At 45.8% G+C, this 20211-nt stretch overlaps 1 protein-coding gene across 1 annotated transcript in view; it reads left to right on the top strand.

The window, feature by feature from the left end:
• The window catches only part of LOC115322494, a 150543-nt gene that overhangs the window by 40699 nt on the left and 89633 nt on the right, over positions 1–20211 (top strand). Inside the window, exon 7 of the mRNA XM_042293718.1 lies at positions 7802–7873. Within this exon, the coding sequence (XP_042149652.1) occupies positions 7802–7873 (72 nt within the window). The remainder of the gene's footprint in view (positions 1–7801; positions 7874–20211) is intronic.

Below are 20211 nucleotides of genomic sequence, written 5' to 3'. Positions count from 1 at the left end.
TTTAGTATTTACATATTTCAAAACGCATGAAGGGAACTTCAAATGTAGTTTAAGTAACGGTATTTTAAAATGATTTTTAGAAGTATATTTTAGTACTAAGTAAAAAAAAAAGTTTATATTTTCGGTCTATTTTTCGTGTACTTACAATTATGAACTGTATTTCAAATACACTCAAATTAGAATGTGGTATATTTCAAACGTATTAGTTTTCGCTAAGCCCGACCGCGCGCTTTTTTCTTTCCCCTCCATTTTTTTTTTCTTTTGAGCGCAGCAGGCGATTTGCATGGCGAGAACTGTTTGCCGAGCGATTCCTTTGCAGGTATGTTTGTTCCGCTGGCTGTTCTGTACTTCAAGATGAGTTCTTTTGTACATTGAAAAGTTGGAGATGAGTATAGAGTCCCCGTGGTAAATTTTTGTTATCGGCTCCGGAAAGAATACCCCCAAGATGTTGCGCGAAGAACTCCTTCAGATGTCCTGGGTCCTAAAGAACTGCCATTGCGCGGCAGAAGTCTGCACAAGTTTCCGAAAGATCAACGTGTCGCGATCAATGGCTGGCTGCAATTCCTGTAGAACATTTGCGGGCACCTCAGAAAGCGGATGCTACCCGATTTATATACTCCTTGCATTTTCTGGAAAGTGATTACATTTCGTTCGCAGGTGCCGAAAAGTAAATCGCATACCATATAGTTCAGCGACGTTTCGTTCAGAACATTTTTTTTTTCAGTGATAATTGTAGAAAAAGAAATGTAAATATCGGAAAATGCTTGGGAAGAAAAGAAGAAAAGGTAGATACTGGCAATCGAACACGGTTCCGCTGCATATGAAGCGGACATCTTTCCACTGAGGTACTTTTAGGTGTTTTTTTTTATTTATTTATTGCCAGGTGTACATTTGATTAATATACAGATACGCTGTCCACAAACACGTCAGTGAAAATTCGGTGACCGTGGAATGCTTATTGTAGGCAGGTTTTCTAGGACTGTCAACCAATCTGGGCCATCTCCTGAAAAGCTGTACACTTCCCTACTTTTCAGGATGCTCTCAGTAAAATACAGGCACACAGGTCGCGCGCCAACATCTGCATGCCGCACTTTCATGCGGCTCCTCCAGATGCTGTAGAGTCCTGCGACCATAATACAATCATATGGCACAGAGACTGTGACATCCACAGGCAGAAACTGTATCTCATGCCCATTCCAAGGAACATATTTTTTCAACGTTCGCTGAAGAATGTCCAAGTAAAACATTGCATTCCAGCAGTTTAAGAAAACACGCTAGATAGTTTCGGGTTGCTTACAAAAAAAAAGTTCACCTTACCAGGGAACGTGCACACCTAGCTTTCTCATGTAACCATGTTTTAACCGACACAGTCCCAGCATGTAATTTAAAGAAAACGTTTTCATATTAGCGGGTACCAGCATTTTCTTAACCCGACAGAGTACATCATACCCAGGGAGAGTACTGTACAGCATTTGATAAATGGGAGGTGAAAAAGTCGTTTCTATTAAATGCTTCGTTAGACGTTTTCGTGACACATTGGACAAATATTCTAACAAAAAGCGAGCAATAACAAAATCTGTAAGCACCAACTACTTCTCTTAAATAGGCACTTAGCGGCCCAGACCCTCCGTCGCAGGACGAAACGATAAAATCAGGTAAGGCGTTACACAAATGAACCAGAAAAATCGTGCGCAAAAAGGGGCTGGTTTGATCACGCAGAAAGATAGAACGGTTAACAACTTGTGGAATAAAAAGATCGGCCAAAGAGGGGCCACCAGATCGGACATGTCGAAAGAGGTTCGCTCGGTTGGTACGTTCCCAAAAGGAGGCCCAAACGAAAACCGCGAAAACACGATGCAACCTTTGAATGGAAATACGAGAACAGTGCAATACTTGACGTAGATACCATACCTTTTCAACAAAAAATAAGTTACACACCGTGGCGCGTGCGAACATTGACATATGACGGCAACCGCTCTGCGTTGCTTTACCATGTAACTCATCAATTTCTTCTCGTCACAAATGGGCATTATCACGGTAACACTCCAGTGGGACGCCTAGATAGCGGGTCGTACGTACGGTTTCCCATTCGATATTTTCGTTCACTCTCGGCTTGGATGGCCACTCGCCATGCCAGAAACCCAAACATTTTGACCAATTCAATGAACAGCCAGTTTGCAGGCAGACGGTCTTTGTGATTTCGAATACTTTTTAAGACTCTGTGTCCGCGCAGAATATCGCAATATCATCCGCGTAAGCCAGTATTTGGACTTCACACGTGTTCAGAGTAAAACCGCGAGCGTTTGTTCATGAATAATGCGCAAACAGAAGGGTTCTATACACAAAGCAAACAATAGTGGTGATAGCGGGCAATCGCTGCCTTACCAAAGATTTGACAGGGATGACTTCGCTTACACTCTTGACAATGAAGATCGTTGTACAGTTTTGGTACGCCATCCGCACTATTCCCAAAATTACAGACCCTATCCCTATATGTTCCAAAACACTAAAGACGCGCGGTCGAAGGCTTTTTCTAAGTCTAGCTGTAACATCGCAACCTTCTTCATCTCTGAGTCGCAGCACTCCAAAGTACTACGAGCGACATGAATGTTAGTTAAGATACTTCGACCCTGTATGCAGCACATCTGCTGCGGCCCCACAACATTCGTGATCACGAATTGCAATCGTCTAACGAGGACTTTCATTGGTGTTTTGTAGTCCATGTTACTAAGCGTTATAGGACGATAAAAATTTACACTACGAAGTTTGACCGGATCGTCACACTAAAGAATCAATACCGCATACGTACGCAGAAACGATGGCGGTAAGAAGTTTTGGTCATACGATTCAGTAAAAACTTCTAACAAATAACTGCAACCTCATGCTTAAACGTCTTATAGAAAAGTAGGGTCAACCCATCTGGGCCTGGCAATTTACCATGTTTCAAATCTTCTATTGCAATTGTTATCTCCGCAAGCTTATTGGCTTCTTCTAGAAAACCTTTTAAATTACATTATATTGTCATCAGTAAAGTCAAGAACTCGCTTTGAAACACTGTTTTCGTTTTTTTGAGGCATGATGACTGGAATGTTCCGTGTACCGTTGGACGAAAGCCTTTTCTATAAAAGTTTTTTCGACAGACAGAACGCCATGGTGTTCGATTTCCACTATTTTAATGCCGCGCGCGTATTTCTTTTACCGCGGCAACCATCCTTTTTGTGGGCACTTCTCCAACCAAGAATCTTTCGAAACTGGCTCGTAGCGCGGTCCACCCTATATCTTTCCCCATCTATGATCCCGAGTTGGGCTTTTAGGTTAATAATGTTATTCATAAAAAGGCCTGGAGTTCGGCATTCTTTCCGTAATAGCTTCTTCAGGATATCACGCAACATATCTTCGTTTATTTTTTTCTTGTAACTTCAAGGAACACGCCTTCTCAGATGCGTTGATTTTTACTTCCAGCTTGAAGGTCTCCCACTTCTCGATGACGCACCCTCCCTTCAGCTCTGCTTCCTGCCGTTTCTCCTTGACTAGGTTCTGAAAAGACTCATCTCGAATCAGCTTCGCGTTAAGTTTGCACTGTTTTCACGAAAAAGGTGCCCGTTTTCCTTGGCACCTAATTGAGAATTGACGATGGAGTGATCGCTAAAGGAAACGTAATCGACCGAGTTACGACCACGCAGGGGAACCGGATCCGAGGAAATGTATATTCAGTCCAACCTGGCGTGACTGGTGCCTTGCGAGTGGGTGTACATAAGACCCTTTGCACGAGTCACGCAGCACGCAATATCGTGCAACTCACAGTGCCCAATAAGGCTATTTAAAGCCATAACACTGCCGTCTCTGTAGGGCCCTCCATTGGAGCGGCAGTCCCTTTTCCAAACACAATTAGTGTCCTAGAAATATAATAAGTCGATCGCCACTGACAAAACCCATAAATATTTTCAAAAAACATGTCTTAACAGTGTGGACGACAGCAGCAACAGCTTTCTTAAGGAACAAGCAGCAACCTGCCGACAAACCAACAGCGTGACTCACGCAGACTTCATAGCGCGACAGAAACGACCGTAATATACTGTCGGTTTGACCCTCACTCTCTACTTTGGTCTCTTGAATGGCCACGATATTTAACTCATGCTTGGTAAATAGTCGGTAGAGCTGCTGTTGCCCACGGCTAGCTGCGAGTCCCCGCACGTTCAGCGTAGCGACACGTAATAAACCTTCACGAGACACTACCATTGAGCAAGTTACAAACCTTGAGCATAGCGCTCACCTATGTGACTGAAAGGCAGCGGCCGCAGCACCAGATAGTCACTGCTCGTCGTCTCGGGATAGAGCCGACGAGCCGCCACGGGGTACAGCCGACGACCCGCCGCGGCCACCTCTTCAGTATCCCCTCTTGCTCGCGGCCTCTTGTAGCCCCGACTCAGAACAAGGGCCAGCCGTGTCGGTCGTCACTGTCGCCTCGTTGAACGGTCGCTTGGCAGCCTTGGCCTCGGTCCATTTCACCCGCGTCTTCACCCTCGGAGGCCTTTGCCATGTCGCTCGCGGCCGGTGCCTCCTGCGCCGTCACCGTCACTTTGTTCGCAGGTTCGCCGCTGAGTCCATTTCCCAGTGCTGTAGGAGTGGTGAACGCCTGATTTTGCGCGACACACGGCTCCGTGCTGGCCCCCGCCTCCGTCATCTGAAGCTCTGTTGGTCACAGAGCTATCGTCGTGGGTGACGCTGACTCCTCCGCCTCGGCCTCGTTCATGTCGTGGCTCATGCCCGTGTCGTCAGCGTATGGCTGGCGACGCCTCGGGCGTACGACCGCACGCAGTCCCTTGCGTCGTGCCCGGAGGCTCGATATTCTTCGCACCTAGGAACCCTACACTCACGCCGTATGTGTCCCGAGCGATGACAGCAAAGGCACACCGGCGCGCGCCCGGCATCGACCACAAGTTCTGTGCCTCGTCGGAATCCGATCTGGTGAGGGAGGGATTCCTGCGTCATGCCATCCCGAAGCACCAGGCGCACGACGACTGTCGTGGTGTCCACGTCTGACCGGCCCTCGGCCTTCCACTTTTCGTGGTTGACTCCCTTAACTTCTCCGTAGGATTCGAAGGTTCGACGGATAGTTTCCGCGGGCACGTCAAACGCCACCCAGTGAACTTTGACTTTTAATTCCTGCTTATTGGGGTCGATGGCCAGACACAAGCGGTCCTTCACTTGCAGGTGCCTTGTCGCCAGGAGCTTCTTCTTGGTCGCAATAGTATGCAGCGTTAAGAGCCAGACGTGTCCCATTTCAAAGGCGCCCAGGCCCTCCACTTCTTCCCGGACACCCACTTGGTTAACCGGCTGAACAAAATCTTCTACTCAGTACCAACGTCCCAAGTTGCGGTTCATAGCTTCGCCGAAGGGAATCGAGGGGAAAATAACCACGTAGTCATTCGGCAAACCGCCGTAGCCAGCATCACCACGGCTAGAAAGAGTCGTTATCGTAGTCGCTGAAGAGCTCTCCATCGCACGTCCGTTTGCTATCGCGTCCGGCGATGGAATCCCCTAAGCTACTGTAGGTTGAACCGTTTTCTCCCAATTTTCCCCCAGCAAAAGTACTCCCGAGTCGAAGCCGGGCTGCACCATGCATTGGCCACATTCGCACCTACTAAAGAAATAGTTCGCACGCATATTCAACTCGCAGTACGCACTTCGTGCTTGACGTTTGCGCGAGCGATGTCTTCAGCCACGAGAAGGGGGTGACGGCTCGGCGACGTCTTCGTGCAAATCGGCTTGGAGGTAGGGCGTGTCGTACAGGATGAATACCAATTTGTTCAATCCGTCGTAAATTTCTCTTTTAAAGGCAGACAGAATTCGCCAGTACCGCGAACGATATTTCTGAAGTAGAGGTCTCACGCCCGTCGTCTGCTGCCATCGCCGTCCCCGCGAGTCCCACGATACGCAAAACAACGCCATGTTCAGAATTACTTAGTGAACGCACAGAATGTTCCCGGTTTTCTGTGCCGCTTTTTTTTTCAATCAAACTAATTGCAGCTTTTTAGAATCCACAAAAAAATTGGTTTTCTATTTTTGTTTTCTATTTTCACTATTTACTATGTCCCTTGAATGACCAGCGAGTTTGACTAAATTTTGTGGTTGTGTCCAAACTTTGGAAAACGGCCCATGACCACGAAAAAGAGATTGAGCGCGACACAAACCGGCCAGTTCTTGATCGTCGGCTTTCGGGCCGAAAGAAAACGAATTTCGAGCCGCAAATTCTGTTCTGGGGAGGTGGGCTTTCATACGTCACGGACAACTAGAAACCTCGGCGAGCATAAATACCCGGTCAGTGTCCCTTTAAGGTGTGCTTACGTCTCTACCTTTACTTGTACTGCAATCATTCTGCTTTACAGTTCACGCTTTATAATCTTTTGTGGGATAATAAAATAAAGGTTATTCTTAAGAATCAATGCACCACGTCAAAGTGCCATTGCATCTAATCTAAGTAACCAAAATCACTCACGCAGTTCATGAATTTATTAAATTGTGAAAGGCGCAGATATTGCAGTGTCGCTCCGTTGCAAATCTCATCTCCTTGTGTCCTGTTAAGCTGCAGTGCGTTAAAAGGGAAATATTTGTTTCCCTTTAGCTCTCAGGAACAAGTTTTTTTTTGTTTGTTTTTTGCGGAGTTTTGTGCTTCACCGTATCGTTTATTAGGGAGTTTTCGTAGATCGTTTTCGGCGTCCCGCAAGGCCCTCCGCAACCCGCTACAATAGCGGGAACTCCACAGTCGAGGCTATCGGCGCGCAGGCGCAGTAGCAACTTCTTCGTTGCGGAACGCTTAGCGGAGGGGGCAGCGCGGTCTACGAAAACTCCCTACTGTTCCTTCCGTTTCCGCTTTCATTAACGTCTCATTCGTTCCAAAACTATTTCTGTAATGACACATCTCTTTCTTACAGCGCGTGCACAAATTAATTGTCATTGGTTTAGGGGTTCTGTTGGCTTTAATATGCGACCATGTTACCCCAGCCATCTAATTTCGTTAAACGCAGTAATAGAAGACCTATCGTATATTCCAGACTGCATTTGGATTAAATAAATTACACCACCCTACACTTTTGACATTCAGGAGCGCCGTGCATATACATTTTTGTTGTTTAAGAACCGACAAGTTACATGTTAAGGACCATAGAGGACTAAAGTACCCAAATGTTAAAATAACAATTAACCGCGGTGGCCACAAAAAAAAAAAAAACATTTTAAGGGGTGAAACGATATTCGAATGTATCAATATATGTAAAACCAAATTGAATTTAACAAGCAAACGAACTTGATCCGGCTCAATAATTGAGTATTGAACAGGCAGGTCTAAAATTAAGCTTTGATTGCTTTGCTTGAAGGAATATTTTAAGACACGATATAATCTGGCCGTGAAAGAGACCTTATATCTTGATTTGCATTATTTAATTTGAAAAAAAAAAAGTTTGGTTGCTGGCATAAACGTTGCGTACCTCCTACGCTTGTGAAGTAGCATTTGCTTTGAAGATTCCGTTTGCTAAGTGACCATTTGCGCGCGCTTTCCTCGATCTAAAAAGTGTTAAAACTGTTATTTTTAGACAACCTAATCCAGCACAATAAAGCCTGTATACGTTCGAGATAAACGCATTAGGAGATCATTTAGACTGGGGAAAGAAACTGGTCATCATACTCAGTGCTTCGAATAAATGTATCTATACGTGTAAATTCTAGTTACTTTACGTGTGAAATGGAATTATTATGTCTACTATAATGCAAGGTTAAATTAATCGTCACCTTTCTGGTTTAGGTCAACATTCGATATGCTTCTATGACCAGACCGAATTTGAAAGTCAAATTATGTTCTGTGCAAATTATGTCGGTAAGTATAAGAACACCTTTCTCTATCAAACTGCACGTGTCACAAATAATTAGCTCATTCTATGTATTAAAGTTACCGAAAATAGCGATACCTAATGTAGCGTTTGTCACCTTTACAATTATCAGAAAAAGTGTAAAGTATGCAGAGCCACAGCTAAACAATGGGAGCGTGCCAGCACTCCAATGCAGAAACCAGCGTACGCGCCGACTCGCACGAGTGGGCGCGAAGATTGTCTGCTTAAAAAGAGCGTGTTGTCATTATGAGTAATTTAAATAGAAAAAGATTAAAACACTAAGCACGTGCACGAACACAATCATACTCATTCATTCGGCAACGACCGAATGTTTATTTCCTGGCACAAAAGTTCCGCGCTTTGACCAGGATACAGTTCAAAAACGGGGGACGGCCGAACGGAAGGGATCATATTCGGTAGGACAGGTAAAAGAATTATCTGCCCTCCCGATTATAACTCCTTCCTTTCTACCCTTGCCCGTGTTATCTAGATCCTGGTCAACGTGCGGATGTTTTGTGCCCTGAAATAAACGTCCGTTTTCACTAACTGAAAGGTGCGGTTGTTCATAAACTATCGTTTTTGCTTTGAGTATTTCTATTTAAAGTAAAATATCGCCTCTTGCCTAAGCTTTGGACGGACGCCAATTCGTTCTCTTGTACATCGAACACCATACCGAAAAATTGGTGACACGGGCGTTCAATCATCATGAGCCAGAGTAACGCAGGCAACATCTTCCAACGACGACGGTACCTTGTCCGCCATCCAGCTCTACTTTCCGTACTCCTTGGCGAAAAGTGCTGGGGCCGGGTTCTTCCAACTGGAAGCCGAATTTCCCTTACGGTGAATCACAACCCATGTCTCCTGTTGCTATCTTGTTGTCTCCGTCCTTTCCTCGGAAGTGGCTAATAAACCGGACGACGTCCAGGTTATTTCTCCTCCTGACGACTTCTACGACTACATAAAGTGAAAAACGCTCGCCAGAAAGACAGTCAGAAGCATCTTGGGTGCCAAACCACCATGCACACCAAGAAGCTGGGCGACCGTGAATCATCTCAAATGCTTCATGCGAATTGTTCCCCCGGCGCTTGCCCCAAGTGATATGCATGGCCCTTGCCCCAGCAACGGACCTGCTCATAGATCGCCTTCCTGAGGTGGTGGACCGCGTCATTGCGTATGCTACGCCAAGCCTGTCAAGCGTCACTGATAACTCCCATCAGTGTCCCACTATGCGAGCCCTAGGAACCGACATAGATGCCCTGAAAACTGCCATCTAGGCAGTCAACACAACGGGTAGCAGCTCGCGGCGTCGACCAAAAAATATTTTCATCTTGATATGGAAACCCATGTCGCCATCGCAGTCTATCTCGAGGTCGCAGCCCACCGTGACAACGAGCGTTTCCTGTTGGTGCTACCAGGCATTCGGCAACAACGCACGCAACTACCAACAGCCGTGCGACTGGCAGAAAAGAGATGCGGCCCGTCACTATAGGTGGCCAGTGACGTGGGATCAAAAGCAAGCCGCCTCTTTTTTATTCGTAGCTTTCACAACCTATAGGGGGCGCACTGGTGCCTATCGAAATGGCCGCCATCTGCATGATCGTCATAGAACAACAGTACGAGGCGGGGTCTGCGACGCGTAAGTAATTCTAGTTTTGCTGTATACGTGCAGTGTTAGAGCCCTACTTTATTTTTTTCACGTCAGGAAGGCGGAGGCAGGCACCTTTATTCTGAAGCCTTTCATCCAGAAGCTAGGGAGCGCGATTCTCGCACCGCGGTACCACCGTCGCTGAAAGTTGCGAATAACGGATCGCGTTTCCCGTCAACGCCTACTCGTCCACACAGGAGCGGAAACGTCCGTTATTCCACCTACACCAGCTGAAAGACGACGCCCACAGACGTTTGTGTCGCTGCAGGTGTGCCAAATATTCCAACATGGGGGACGTTCTCACACATAGGATTACGCAGGACATTTCGGTGGGTCTTCGTCACTGCTGACGCAAGCCAGCCCCGCCCGGCTCAGGCTTCCTATAGTAAAGTGGTTAGTTGGGCAAGTTGGTAATGATTGAACATGGTTAAAATCGTGCACAAATAGAAATGCAGAGTTAAGAGGGAAGAGGGAAGAGACAAGTGCAAACTCGCAACTGGATGTATTAAAGGAAGAAAAAGAACAGCCCGGCGGCATCAGCTCGAGCCGAGGCCACACTCGCACGGGGGCACCCGAGCACGCGGAGGACACACACCATCCTCAACCACACTCAAACGATTGTAGAAAGCCGATTTGCTTGTCGGTTAACGCCACAGTAGGATGGCTGACACACCTCCTAAGGAAGGAGTGTTGCGATTCCTAGACCTTTCCCTATCTTTGCAAACAAACCACCTGTGCTGGTCATTTTCCCCCGTTCTAAAAAGGTTTAAGCTCCTAAGGAAGGTGTGTTGCAATTTCTAGACCTTTCCCTATCTTTGCAAACAAACTACCTGCGCTGGTCATTTTCACCCCGTTCTAAAAAAGGCTTACTACACTATACGTTCTCGCACTCTAAATTCGTTAAAAGCGGCATAGCTCTTTCCTGCCTTACTTCAGCTTTAAAGAGGTCATGCCTCCGCACCATCAAAAGCATGCAGTTTAAATTCTGAAATTGAGAGGCTTACAGCGTCCGGGTTTCCAACGCAGGTGCTAACAGAGGTGGTAGGGACTCTGATAAAAAAGCAAAAGGATGCGAAAAAGCTGCATGTAATGTCGACAAAATGGAGTAGTGGTCGTTTCTTATATACAGAAAATTTCTCACAATCTGAAACAGGTAGCCAATAGGTAAGGAGTCCCCTTAGTGATGTCAGCCCCACCAAAAATGGGTCAAATGTGTTCTTAGCTTCGAGCAAAAGTAGAAAATATTACAAAACACAGGTGCCGCAAAAAACACGTCCGCCCTCACGTGCCCTGTTCAACCACACTGGTCTATAGCATTCCCCTTTCCTGTGGTAGATCCTACGTAGGAGAGACAGGACGGTGTATTAATGACCGGTTAAGGGAGCACAATCTTTCTCTAAATTCCACAGTGTGGGTCACCTACCTCTGCATTGTCAAGTGTACACCTTCTTTACAAAAAACCTTGATAATTAGCAGATTCCACGAAAAACACACTAGGGAAATTTTTAAAGCTTTTGGTATACTCCGCCTAAGCGAGCGTTGTGTCAGCCATTTTCTGTGGTTTTAACCGACAAGGAAATCGCCTTTCTACAATCGTTTGAGTATGGCTGATGATGGTGTGAGTCCTCCGCGTTCTCGGGTGCCCCCGTGCGAGTGTGGCCTCGGCTCGAGCTGATGCCGCGGGCTGTTCTTTGTTCTTCCTTCAATACATCGAGTTGTGAGTTTGCGCTTGTCTCTTCCCTCTTCCCTCTTCAGTGTTCCTTTCTATTTGTGCGCAATTTAACCATGTTCAGGCTTCCTATCCCGTTTTTATTTGAACGTCAGCATGCACCACCGACGTCTTATTGATAACAGGACTCATCTCACTGTCAACGACATCTGTACATCCTTGATTTCTCCTTGCATTCAGAATAATGTACCTACCTAAGAATTTGCGGACATTCCAGCATGAGATCCAGAAATTACGAAGACATCCAGTTTGGCAGAGAAACTGCGAAACGGTGTGACTCACCACCCATCATTACTTCCGGCCCATTCACTTTTGCGCGCCCTGGTTGTTTATATGGTGAGCGACACAAGGTCGCACGGCAAGAGTCAAATGCAGCAAAGTCGACCTGGAGAAGGCATATTACCATATTACAATCGAGCCAACGGGTATCGCCAAAACAGCCATCACTATTGCGTTCAGCCTGTTCGAGTATATCTAAATACGTTTTGAATTACGAAACTGTGCAAAGATTCGTTCACGAAGCCCTTCATGAGCTACCTTTAACCTCTGCCTACATGGATGACCTCTCCATTGTGAGAAGCTCACCAAAAGATCCCGCCAAACATCTGCGGCTGCTCTTCGAACGACTCCACGAGTACGGGCTTACCATCAATGTGGCGAAATGTACCTTTGGTGCTGCAGCCTTGGAATACCTCGGGCATTGCATCAGGTTCGCTTGTATTCAGCCTCTTCAATCGATGATTTAAGTCCTTCCAAACTTCCCACGACCAACGACGGAAGCTGCGGGATTTTCTCCGTATCATGGACTTTCATTAGTACGACCTTCCACATTGCGCAAAAATCATAAACCTCTCGCAGACTTGCTCCGCGCTCCGAAGAAACCTTCGACAAAGTACAGTGTACTGCCAGCGTGGTGGATGACCTCACTTTAGTAAAACATGCCATCGCTGACACCACACTCTTTGCGCCCCCGCTGCCAAACGTCTGAACGCGCGACATGGTCAACACGTCTGATGTTGCCGTCGGGGCCGTACTACAGCATTACAGAGAAAATGATTGACCTTTTCTTGGATTATTTTCTCTTCAACTTAATCCAGCGGAGACCCTGTTCAGCACGTTGGACGTGAATTGTTATCATTTCACGCGACCGTTCACCATTTCTGATTTCTTCCTCAAAGGCCGAACCTTGGCCTTGCTCACCAATGACAAACCATTGATCTCCTTATACATTCGTCGCGAATCACAGTTCCTACCCCGCCAGATAAACTGGCCACCTCATCTTCATCTCGATATATAGGCACACCTACGCAATGCCGCCGGAGCAAAAAACTTGCCAGGAAACACTCTTTCTCGCATTGACGTTGTCTCCGAGTCTCCGGCATTCAATTTTTTGAACTTGGCGCTAGCTCAATGGGAAGACTCCGAATTGCAGAATTTAGGGTTTCCTCAACATCCCCGCAGCTACAACCCATTGCACAGTCACTTGTCAACAGCGAGGTCATCTAGGGCATGCGAACTGGCACACCTCCGACCATATATACCTCAACAATTCCGACAACCAATATTTTATGTCATCTATGATCCTGAGTATCCCGCCATTCGCGCAACTCAGCACCTCGTTACATCAGGATACGTCTAATCCCGAATCGAATCTGACATCTGACCGGTGTTAAAAACATGCAGCAGAGGCCGACGTGCTGAAGTTCTTCGACACACGAAGAAACCGCTGCGCGCCTTTCGACCACCGGATGCCAGGCTCGACCATGTCCGCATTAATATAGCAGGCCCTCCATCATCCTCAAAAGGGGTTTGCTATATGAGTAGACAGAATCACGAGATGGCCAGACGCTGTTCCACTTCCAAAATATGACAGCGGAGAACGTCGCGCACGCTTTTATCTCCTTATTGATGGCACGGGTCGGTTGTCCCTCTATCGTCACAAGCGACCGGGGCCGACAGTTTAAGCGCATTTTTCACCACCCTCGTCAAGAGCTCAGACGCACGCTTCATAAACACCATTGCGTACAAAAGGAACGGTTGAGCCGCCACACCACCAACTAAAGGTAGCACTGGGGAAAAGAGATCGCGCCCATTGGGCAAGTCACCTTTCTCTTGTACTTCTCGGAATCTATGCTACCTTTAAGGCTGCATGCACCTCAGCCGAGCTTGTCTACGGCGCCCCATATCGGTTACCAGGAGAATGTTTCGCCTATATGCCATCTCCATCTACTCCGCCACTCCTTCAAGATTTGAGAAATTCGACTCCCTACGACCAACCCAACCTAGACAACAGATTGGTCGGCAAGCCCGTCGACTCGTGTGAGCAGGTGAAGCGAGAGCGGGTTATAAAGGAAAAAAAAAGTCTCTTGACTGCGCTCTGGACGGACGTAATTTAATTTTTTGATACATCGAACACCCTACCCAGATGTATATACCAATATTGAACTTGATAAAAACTGACCATGCATTTCACTTGCAATCCTTAAACAAAATTATTTTGCGTCCAGATATATCAGGCGTTTTGAGAAAGGAAGTATACCTGTCGCGCACAGTTCACATAAAAGTATTTGCTTCAAGGCTGCGTATGCGCAGTGGTGTTTTTGCCGACCATAAGGTAGTCACAAAATGTCTGACGCTATTTTGTAAGATTGTGGTGACGCTGACGTGTCGTAACCTGCTTTAAGTTGACGTAAGCAAATTGGCCCATTGCCTCTCTGATATAAAAGTTTCTGAGCGATGAACGTTAGATCCCTCGTGAGAGTAAGTAAAAATTTCACAAAACTTTTATAATTACGATTAGTGAGAGGACATAGAAGACTATTTAATATGTACATTAAACCAAACATTACAGTGCGTTCCAAATGAAATGTGGAGTGATAGTCCTCTCTGATCATGAAACATTGCGAGGTGAACATTGATTAATTAATTTGAAGAAACGAAGCTACATCACGCAAAACAGTCCCCCGAGTTGTTTTGTCATGAAAAAGTTAGAGAAAATAATCAACTTCTATCTCCACCAAAAAAAAAAAAATCGATGAACAGGTTTAAGGAATGCTCGCGTTATGTAATTTGGAAGTTTCTGTGGAGGAACGTGGAAAAAGTGGATTCAGGATTTAAGTACCACCGCGACTGGTGATGGGACATTTTTCTTCTAGGTCACTCCAATATCAACGGGGCAGTTTTTGAAAAAAAAAAAAAAAAAACAAAGACGCCGATTCGTGCTAACAGGATTCGGTGCGCTTATTGTGTATGTTGTGACAGGAGAAAATGTGTTGCTCGAATTCATTTTTCGATGCACAAAAATCAACGTTCCTGCTTTTTTTTTTTTCAACAACGTCAGCTGCAGTGGGCTCTTACTGGTCGAGTGTCGTGTTGCCGAAAACGAAGGGAACATACGGCGCTTATCGCAGGTGCCTTTGGCGCCTGGAAAGGGCAAGTGCACCAATAATATACCCTTGCCCTTTCGTTTAGGATAGTTGTGTTTGAGGCGCAGTGCGTTCGGTCCATCGCGATTACCCTGAAGGCAGATTTGAAAAGTAATCTGTTACAAGTAACGTATTACTTCTAACCTGTTACTTTTTCAAGTAATTATGTGATTGTCACGTTACCGTTTGGCTGCAGTAATTTGCAATGCGATTTCGTTACTGCATAATGTAACGGATTAATTTGATTGCTCTTATTTTTAAAGTATGAGCATAATATTGAAATTGGAGCAATATGAGCCGGCAATTAAAGGGACCACAAAATTAATTTTGGGCAGGAATAAATGGTCTTAAATTAGAATTTAGCAGGTTGCACATCATTTAGTGAGGAAAAAAGAAAACTAGTAGAGGAAAATAGAGAGCCAAAAGCCTGCTTTTTTGTACAATTTTTTTTTTTTAAATATAGAGAACATTTTCTTACATGTTTTACTTCGAAAATTGTTCGCCCTTTCGCGGTGGTGCATCCGCAGTGCCCATTTACGTCAGCCAAACCCAGCTCGCGCATTGGACAGGAGAATTGCGTCACTCGGACGTACTCGCTCTTTAACAATCAATACGTCCACGATTATTTGGATGCCAGTTCGTGGACAGTCAGGGCCGTGGCGGCACTTGTCATCAGTGTAAGCAGTGATAGAGTGCGGGAGAGGTGGTATTGAGTCGACATCTTGTAGACCCTGGGCTCGGCAACAATAAAAAAAGACGGACGAAGACATCAAGGACCAAAGGAAAACACAAATCTCAAGGGAATATTACCCTTCAAAGCATATACAAGTATGGAAAACAAAGACCAAAAAGAAAACTCCTAGCAGGCTTTGCCTCCTTCCATCTTCCTGCGCATGAGAAATGAAAAGTTGTGCTGCAGAACATTTTAGAAAACATAAAAATAGTTTCTAATTTTTTCGTTATAAGTGTACGGAATAACTAACGTGAATGTATTTTGTAACGTAACGAGTAAAATAATCCGTTACTTTTCAGCGAAAGCAATTTGTAACGGTAATCTATTACATTTGATGCTGGGTGATTTGTAATTGTTTTCCATTACTTCTTTTTTTTAAGTAATGGGCACAGGTCTGGCAGGGGGTCATGCGATCGCGCTATTCGCCACCTGTTCTTTGTTTTCTTCAGACGCCCGTTCCCTTGGCGCTCTGAACCTTCGCGCAAGAATGGGGCGGCTGATGCATACGCCTGAGCAAGCAGCGGCTTCTCGACGGCGTAAACGCGCCCGTGAGACAGAACGTCGTCTGTGTAGGCGCAGACTGTCTAACCCCGGGTGTCCGTATAGATCTCACTCGACGTGAAGACCATGCTGAATTAAAATAGAAGAAAAAGTTAGCGAGCAAATAATGGACGCGCTGCTGCGACCAAGCAATTCATGCACCGCGTCCGCGAGAACGTGCTAGGTCCTAATTGTCTTGTGTGTTATTGGCTGTAGTTTACACCAGGCACCGCGCGACGCAACATCGCCTGAATTTCCAATCAATCATGGCGAAATATCATGGAAACGTCGCACCAGCTGACGCTGTCCATTCGCATCACGTCACGTGTTCCTGCGCGCAATCGATTTGTGAGAGAGGGACGACGTTTCGTAGTAAAAGTCAAAACTGAATGCTCGGCAAGCTGAACAAAACAGTCGGTCTGGTTTATGACAAATCAAGCACTCATTCTTCAAAAATAATGAAACATTCTCACCGCCCTAAGACTGGATCATTTGGTGGATTAAAAAGCCATTATTATTTTTTTTTCTCATTTTGATACAGCTTCTTGATGGCCAGTGGTTCAGTAACTATAGGCTGACATCAACATGAACCTCTCAAAACAGATCCAGATAATTGAGATGCAATATGAAAGTTTCTTGAAATGTGAGGGCATACGATAAACGTAGATTGCGATGTGCAGAATTTATATAAAGTACCGGTTAAACAATAGAACACTGGGTTTTCGGAACTACTTGCACTCCTACCCGCCTCGTACATAAAATGCAGGAGTGTAATAATGAACATAGAAAGCAAACTTATGTTACAGGATTATTTAATTGCAATCAGTTTCGTATGATGCACATATAATGACCTCAAATACTTTTAGAAGATATTACGATGGATGCTCACAGGAATGGCCTCGTAAATAATGTACATAGTATATTTGTGGTAAGATGCGTCTTGAGCGAGATTTTCTGTTTCTTTTGATTTTTATCCTTCGCAGTTCGTGAAATTTATTGAATTGGTAACTGAATATTTCGTAATACCAAGTTCTCTTTTTCGCGTTCATTTTTGGACTTGTATGTAAGCTCTCCTAATGCTCTTTTTGAGACAAAGCAAGGAACGCTGAGTAATAATATTATGCAAGATATAAAGTCTGTATGATTCCGATTTCAAGAAGAGCTTACAAACAGTGATCGGTTTTTAAGACAAAATCCTAGTTTGACCATCAGACCTCATACTTAGCCGATTACAATGTACATACCAGATGGGCACCCCCTCACAACCCAAATCTGGTATATAGAGAATTTCACAAGGCAATGTTCTTGGCCCTGCAGTTTTTGCTGTTCATCGATCATCTCGTTTCACATATAAGCTCGACTTCTGTGCTATAAGGAGACCACCTCACGCTCGTTCGACCTATTAAGTCGATAAAGGACTATGACGAACTCCAGAAAGACTTAGAAAAAAAAATACATATCTGGACAGCCGTAAAGAAACAACCCTTTAATGCCCAGAAATCCAAATCGCTATCTAGGAAGGTGCCATACCCACTTCCCTTCTCGGGGATTGACGACAAAGTTACCTAGCGGAAAGACTATAAGTGCGCAGGCGAGCTCGTAGTATACCTAATCATGTCGATTAACAAATGAGACTGTGGTGCAGAAAAAGAACAAAACAAGTTTTAGTAGAAGGAACAAGCACAGAAGGTAACGTCTCAACCTCAGCTAAAGGTTTCGTTTCTCAAGCATTGTATAGGCACCTACAAAGCCACTGTGAACCACCTTCTACGCAGAGATCTCCTATGCTGAAAGCATTTTCAAATGTAAAGTGCATAGACATTCACAAGAAACCAAACGGTCCAACCCACAAAACCATCATTTTCAACCACCTTCTATGGAAAGATCTCCTATATTTAAACCATTTTCAAAAACAAATAATACATATACACTTACAAGAGACCACGCGGTCAATCCCAAAATATAATGTTACCACCAAGGACGAAGGGAGAGGGTTCTGGAACCTGCATCTGGGTGACCCCAGGAACACGGCGACTAGTGCGCTTTGTTCCCCAACCCGGGCGAAGCTTATTAAATATTAACACCGCTCCCAACATCATTCTCTTCCTCAAACATAAAAGAAACTCGAAGGTGTTGTCTACAATCTGATGAACGTTTTAACGTGACTTCCCAGTTGCACCGAGGCTGGGCTTATGCAGTTTACGATAGACTTTATACTTTTTCTTTCTTTCACGACTGTCTCGATGTCATTCTGCTCTTTCTGTATAACTTCCGTCTCTGACCAGTAGGGAGAACAATTGTTGCTTTCCGGAATGTGCTTTGCGATTTCTGAGTTCGATGCATTTAGGCTTACATTGCTCTTATGTTCTAACAACCGGTCGTTAACACATCTCCAGGTTTGTCCCACGTACTTGATCCCGCATGCTAACGGCCTCTCATACACCACACACTTTACGCAAGGAACTGAAGACTCCCGATGTGCCTTCTGGTAGCATCCATGGTTGGACTGAATGGCATCAACCTACTCTTTTTAGTAATACGAGAATACTAGGTCTACAGAAAGCCGAGTTATTCCGCTAAATTTTGCGGGGAAAATGAGGTCAATGACCTGGTGTCACGTCACCTATACACGAACTCAACTCCCCTACGTCACGCCGCGGTGGTGGCGCGCCGGACGCACTTCCGGTCTGGGGCGGTGGGCAGAAGTCACCGTGCCAGACATGCATTCCCGTGTTCCTTTGGAAGAAACGAGACAAAAAACCTGCCTTCTCGTCAAAATGCTGCGACGGGGGTTGTACCAAGAGTCTGGAAAGGTTTCAAGATCAGTTTTCATGTGTTTTTGCCCCCTCCGTTCGTCCGAGAACGTGGATAGTATCCGTGAAAAGGGCAAACCAGAAGATGTCGAACTACGATTGCGTGTGCGGGCAACACTTTGTGGTCGCCAGACGTATTTGCTCTGTTCCAACATAAACGAGAAAAAATCGCCAAGTCGTCCGAACCACCCACGGGTTCAGTGCGTCTTCAAATTCACACGGCCGCCTGATCGTTCGAACTGTCGTCTGCTCTTTCAAACGTCTGCTTTTTGTCGTCTGCTCGCTCACACAAAAGCGGCCCGTAGACCAATCTTTGACCCGGTGATTGCAATAAAAAGTAATTGCAGGCCTCAAAAGATTTAAGTAGGCTCGGTGTGAACAGTAGATACAAGATGTTGATAATTGGTACCGGTGGCCATCACCGACTTCTTACGCTTGGTCTGTTCCCGCTTCCGATTTTGAGTATCGATGTCGATCATCGCCGCTACCTTCTACACTTTTGCAACACGAGCGACATCGCTACCGAAAATAGCTAGAAGAATCTCATCGTGGTTTTGGCGTCCATTCTGCGGCGTTCATGCGAATGAATCGCCGCACGTCAAATTATTTACAGAAAGTTTAGCGGCGTAACGAGCCTTGATAATTTCGCTTAGGCGATTAAAGTGGTAAGACATTGCGATGAGGACGTAGAATCGACAATTCCAAAGCGAAAAAGAGTATGCAGACCCACACAGACGCCGACAACGTGACATTCGAGTGGTTTGTTGACGCGGGACGCGGTGCTTCTTTCCCGTACCCCATTACGCATGCGTTCGAACTGTCGTCTGCTCTTTCAAACTTGGCTGTTTTTTGTCGTCAGCTCGTTCAAACGACAGCGGCCCGTAAACCAAACGTTGACCCGGTAATTGCGATAAGAACTAAGTGCAGGCCTCAAAACACTTTTGAAGGTTGGTTGGGGTAAGTCGGCTAAGTGCAAACAGATACAAGAAGTTGTTGATCATTGTTAACAGTGGCCATCACCGCCTTGTAATGCCCGATTCTACTTGCGGTTTTCAGTATCGACATCCACCACCTCAGCTTCAGTCCACGCTTTTGCTGCCCGAGCGACGTCGCGACTGTAAATAGCGAGCAGAATCTCATCGTGGGAGGCAGGCTTTAGCACCCATTCTGCGTCGTCCACGTGAAATGAATCGCCGCACGTCACATTATTCACGCAAAGTTTTGCCCCGTTAGTTTTGCTGAAGCAGCTCAAGTAGTCAGACATTGTTAGGAGGACGTAGCATCAACAATTCCAACGCGAAAAAGAGCACGGGGACTCCCACCGACGCCGACAACAACGCAATTCAATGGTTTGTTTATGGGCGACGGCGGGCTTCTTGCCCCCCATCCACCGCGCATGCGCGGCGCCGGTGGCGTCCGCTAGGGGCGCTCCGGTTTGTT

Source organism: Ixodes scapularis, unplaced genomic scaffold (genome assembly GCF_016920785.2).
Source record: "Ixodes scapularis isolate PalLabHiFi unplaced genomic scaffold, ASM1692078v2 PGA_scaffold4__175_contigs__length_147842914, whole genome shotgun sequence".
In the NCBI taxonomy this organism is placed as follows: Eukaryota; Metazoa; Arthropoda; class Arachnida; order Ixodida; family Ixodidae; genus Ixodes; species Ixodes scapularis.
Note: the sequence above shows the minus strand (reverse complement) of the source record. Positions and strands in the feature narration are given on the sequence as shown.